This window comes from Haliotis cracherodii, unplaced genomic scaffold (assembly GCF_022045235.1).
Source record: "Haliotis cracherodii isolate W230 unplaced genomic scaffold, xgHalCrac1.p SCAF_12, whole genome shotgun sequence".
Classification (NCBI taxonomy): Eukaryota; Metazoa; Mollusca; class Gastropoda; order Lepetellida; family Haliotidae; genus Haliotis; species Haliotis cracherodii.
The window spans coordinates 31,335,379-31,339,857 of NW_027266267.1; the positions used below are offsets into that span (position 1 = coordinate 31,335,379).

Here is a 4,479-nt window from a genome sequence, read left to right on the forward strand (position 1 = left end):
TCCTCGGTGTTAACTTATGTATGTTACAGACTACAGTGTCACTTCCTCGGTGTAAAGTTATGTATGTTACAGACTACAGTGTCACTTCCTCGGTGTAAACTTATGTATGTTACAGACTACAGTGTCACGTCTTCGGTGTTAACGTATGTATGGTACAGACTACTGTGTCACGTCATCGGTGTTTTGTATGTTACAGACTACAGTGTCACGTCGTCGGTGTTAACTTGTGTATGTTACAGACTACAGTGTCACTTCTTCGGTGTTAACTTATGTATGTTACAGACTACAGTGTCACGTCTTCGGTGTTAACGTATGTATGGTACAGACTACAGTGTAACGTCATCAGTGTTTTGTATGTTACAGACTACAGTGTCACGTCATCGGTGTTTGGTATGTTACGGTGTCACGTCATCGGTGTTTTGTATGTTACAGTGTCACGTTATCGGTGTTTTGTATGTTACAGTGTCACGTCATCGGTGTTTTGTATGTTACAGTGTCACGTTATCTGTGTTTGTATGTTACGGTGTCACGTTATCGGTTTTCATGTATGTTACGGTGTCACGTCATCGGCGTTTATTCACGCCATGATGTCACGTCATCCGAGGTTATGTATTTCAGTAACGAAGATTAGTTGGATGGGTGATCGCGTTTCGGCAGCTTGGCCGCTGAGCGTTTATAGGGATTAGGACCTGCCCAACACTGACGCACTTCCAGCACATCTGGTGTCTTCTAAGGCCTTTAAATTTGTTCGAAATGTGCCTCTGTTCACCCAGCAGAGAATGAGTACCTGGAAGAATAAGATGGTAATGTGGCTGCTAACCTTCTAGCGCCCCACCGGCTGCTTGGGTTGGGTACTCCCCAGGGAGCTGAGAATAAAAAAATGAGTGCACAATTATAAACGGAGTAATAATGTATCGCTTTGATCACGTTAGAGGGCATGGATTTCGCAGTACAGGCTACAGTACAGCTTCCAGTGTATCACGTCAGTGTACAGTACAGCTTCCACTAGTGTATCACGTCAGTTTACAGTACAGCTTCCACCAGTGTATCACGTCAGTCTACAGTACAGCTTCCACCAGTGCATCACGGCAGTCTACAGTACAGCTTCCACCAGTGCATCGCTGCATTCTACAGTACAGCTTCCACCAGTGCATCACGGCAGTCTACAGTACAGCTTCCACCAGTGCATCGCTGCATTCTACAGTACAGCTTCCACCAGTGCATCGCTGCAGTCTACAGTACAGCTTCCAGTGCATCACGGCAGTTTACAGTAAAGCTTCCGCCAGTGCATCACGTCAGTCTACAGTACAGCTTCCAGTGCATCACGGCAGTTTACAGTACAGCTTCCACCAGTGTATCACGTCAGTCTACAGTACAGCTTCCACCAGTGCATCACTGCAGTCTACAGTACAGCTTCCACCAGTGTATCACGGCAGTCTACAGTACAGCTTCCACCAGTGCATCACTGCAGTCTACAGTACAGCTTCCACCAGTGTATCACGGCAGTCTACAGTACAGCTTCCACCAGTGTATCACGTCAGTCTACAGTACAGCTTCCACCAGTGCATCACTGCAGTCTACAGTACAGCTTCCACCAGTGTATCACGGCAGTCTACAGTACAGCTTCCACCAGTGCATCACTGCAGTCTACAGTACAGCTTCCACCAGTGTATCACGGCAGTCTACAGTACAGCTTCCACCAGTGTATCACGGCAGTCTACAGTACAGCTTCCACCAGTGCATCACGGCAGTCTACAGTACAGCTTCCACCAGTGTATCACGGCAGTTTACAGTACAGCTTCCACCAGTGCATCACGGCAGTCTACAGTACAGCTTCCACCAGTGCATCACGGCAGTCTACAGTACAGCTTCCACCAGTGCATCACGGCAGTCTACAGTCAGCTTCCACCAGTGCATCACGGCAGTCTACAGTACAGCTTCCACCAGTGCATCACGGCAGTTTACAGTACAGCTTCCACCAGTGCATCACGGCAGTCTACAGTCAGCTTCCACCAGTGCATCACGGCAGTCTACAGTACAGCTTCCACCAGTGCATCACGGCAGTTTACAGTACAGCTTCCACCAGTGCATCACGGCAGTCTACAGTACAGCTTCCACCAGTGCATCACGGCAGTCTACAGTACAGCTTCCACCAGTGCATCACGGCAGTCTACAGTACAGCTTCCACCAGTGCATCACGGCAGTCTACAGTACAGCTTCCACCAGTGCATCACGGCAGTCTATAGTACAGCTTCCAGACACATACACACACGGTGTCGTACGCACACCTCACGACGCATATTGCTCGCGTTGTTATAGTCAACCTACTGACGTTGTTCAGACATAGTGCCTCAGACTATCACAGAAACAGACATCACAAATAAACAGTGAGCACAAAACACAAGCAACGGACTCCAGTAATTTACAGCATTCTATTGCCCAAAAAATCCGCGTGAGACATGGACTAAAAATACTGCTAGCTACGGAATGTGCTCGTCATACCTTTGCTCCTTCGTGTGGCGTCCGCTCAACAAATGAGATTATAGTATACCGCTAGTGCTGCTGTTAATGATGCACTTTGCTAAAATCACCACTGCATGTGTTATTGAAGTTAGATTTGGGAGTATATTACAGATACCAGGGTCGGGGTAGGAGTAGAAAGGGACACTATTTGTGGAACGTGTTTGTTGAAGTCCGGAAAGTATTGCTGATAATAATGCCAGCTAATTAACAAGCTGCAGTCAACAAATGCTTTGGAATGGCATGTACGGGTGTTCAACCATGCCATAACGAGTTTGTGCTTGAAGTAATGTTTGGTCTTCCTCCGGTTCGTCTGATACCGTGTTATATTTAACCCACATAACATAGGGGTACAGAATATTTACAAGGGGGTAACACAGGGGTACAGGTTCCTTACAAGGGGTAACATAGGGGTACAGACTACTTACAAGGGGGTAACACAGGGGTACAGGCCCCGTTAGAAGGGGGTAACATGGGGTACAGACTACTTACAAGGAGGTAACATGGGGTACAGACTACTTACAAGGGGGTAACACAGGGATACAGGCTCCTTACAAGGGGGTAACATAGGGGTACAGACTATTAACAAGGGGGTAACATAGGGGTACAGACTATTAACAAGGGGGTAACACAGGGGTACAGGTTCCTTACAATGGGGTAACAAAGGGGTACAGGTTCCTTACAAGGGGTAACATAGGGGTACAGGTTCCTTACAAGGGATAACATAGGGGTACAGAATATTTACAAGGGGGTAACACAGGGGTACAGGTTCCTTACAAGGGGTAACATAGGGGTACAGGTTCCTTACAAGGGGTAACATAGGGGTACAGGTTCCTTACAAGGGGGTAACACAGGGGTAAAGACTATTTACAAGGGGGTAACATAGGGGTACAGACTATTTACAAGGGGTAACATAGGGGTGCAGACTATTTACAAGGGGGTAACATAGTGGTACAGACTTTTTACAAGGGGGTAACATAGGGGTGCAGACTATTTACAAGGGGGTAACATAGGGGTACAGACTATTTACAAGGGGTAACATAGGGGTACAGACTAGTTACAAGGGGTAACATGGGGTTACAGACTATTTACAAAGGGCAACATAGGGACAGTGGCTATTTACAACAGATTACCTTCTAAGTTTGACTATTGACGAGGTTGTAATATGGGGTGTAGACTATTGACGAGGTTGTAACATGGGATTGAAGACTATTGAAGATGGTTTAACATGGGGTGAAGACTATTGACGAGGTTGTAACATGGGGTGAAGACTATTGACGAAGTTTATCATTGGGTGAAGACTATTGACGAGGTTGTAACATGGGATTGAAGATGGTTTAATATGGGGTGGAGACTATTGACGAGGTTGTAACATGGGGTGAAGACTATTGAAGATGGTTTAACATTAGGTGAAGACTATTGACGAGGTTTAACATGGGGTGAAGACTATTGACGAGGTTGTAACATGGGATTGAAGACTATTGACGAGGTTGTAACATGGGGTGAAGACTATTGACGAGGTTTAACATGGGGTGCAGACTATTTTCAAGGGGCAACCCAGGTGCGATCGTAATATTTAGAAAGGAATAATGTAGGATGTATGGACTATTTACAACTACAACTTAACAATTAGTTATTGTTCAGATTCGTTTGGTTTTTGACAGCACTGAAGTTCTACGCAGAACGTCGGGGCATGTGCAGGTCCGGGGGACTTCACACCGTGGAATCCTGCATGACTCCAGGCTGACGCAGGGGTTGCTTGGCGTGTCACAGTATCTTGGCTGTCACAGTATCCTTGCTGTCCCTTAGACACACCGGAAAGCTAAATGGTAGTTGGTTCGAATTCCATATTCGCACTGATAATGTTTCTAGTCGGCAACGTACACTTGAGCACTCACGTGCTCCCGGGTTTCACCAAGGGGTAGCTATATATAGACATCTAGACTTGCCAAGTCTTTC

At 46.5% G+C, this 4,479-nt stretch overlaps 1 protein-coding gene across 1 annotated transcript; it reads left to right on the top strand.

Moving 5' to 3' along the window:
- The first annotated feature begins 909 nt into the window (after positions 1-909).
- LOC139457283 (mucin-6-like) lies at positions 910-4,267 on the top strand. The gene is made up of 2 exons (XM_071238691.1): positions 910-2,245; positions 4,185-4,267. Exons 1-2 carry the CDS (start codon positions 910-912, stop codon positions 4,265-4,267), a joined length of 1,419 nt encoding a protein of 472 aa, XP_071094792.1.
- Positions 4,268-4,479: the final 212 nt, after the last annotated feature.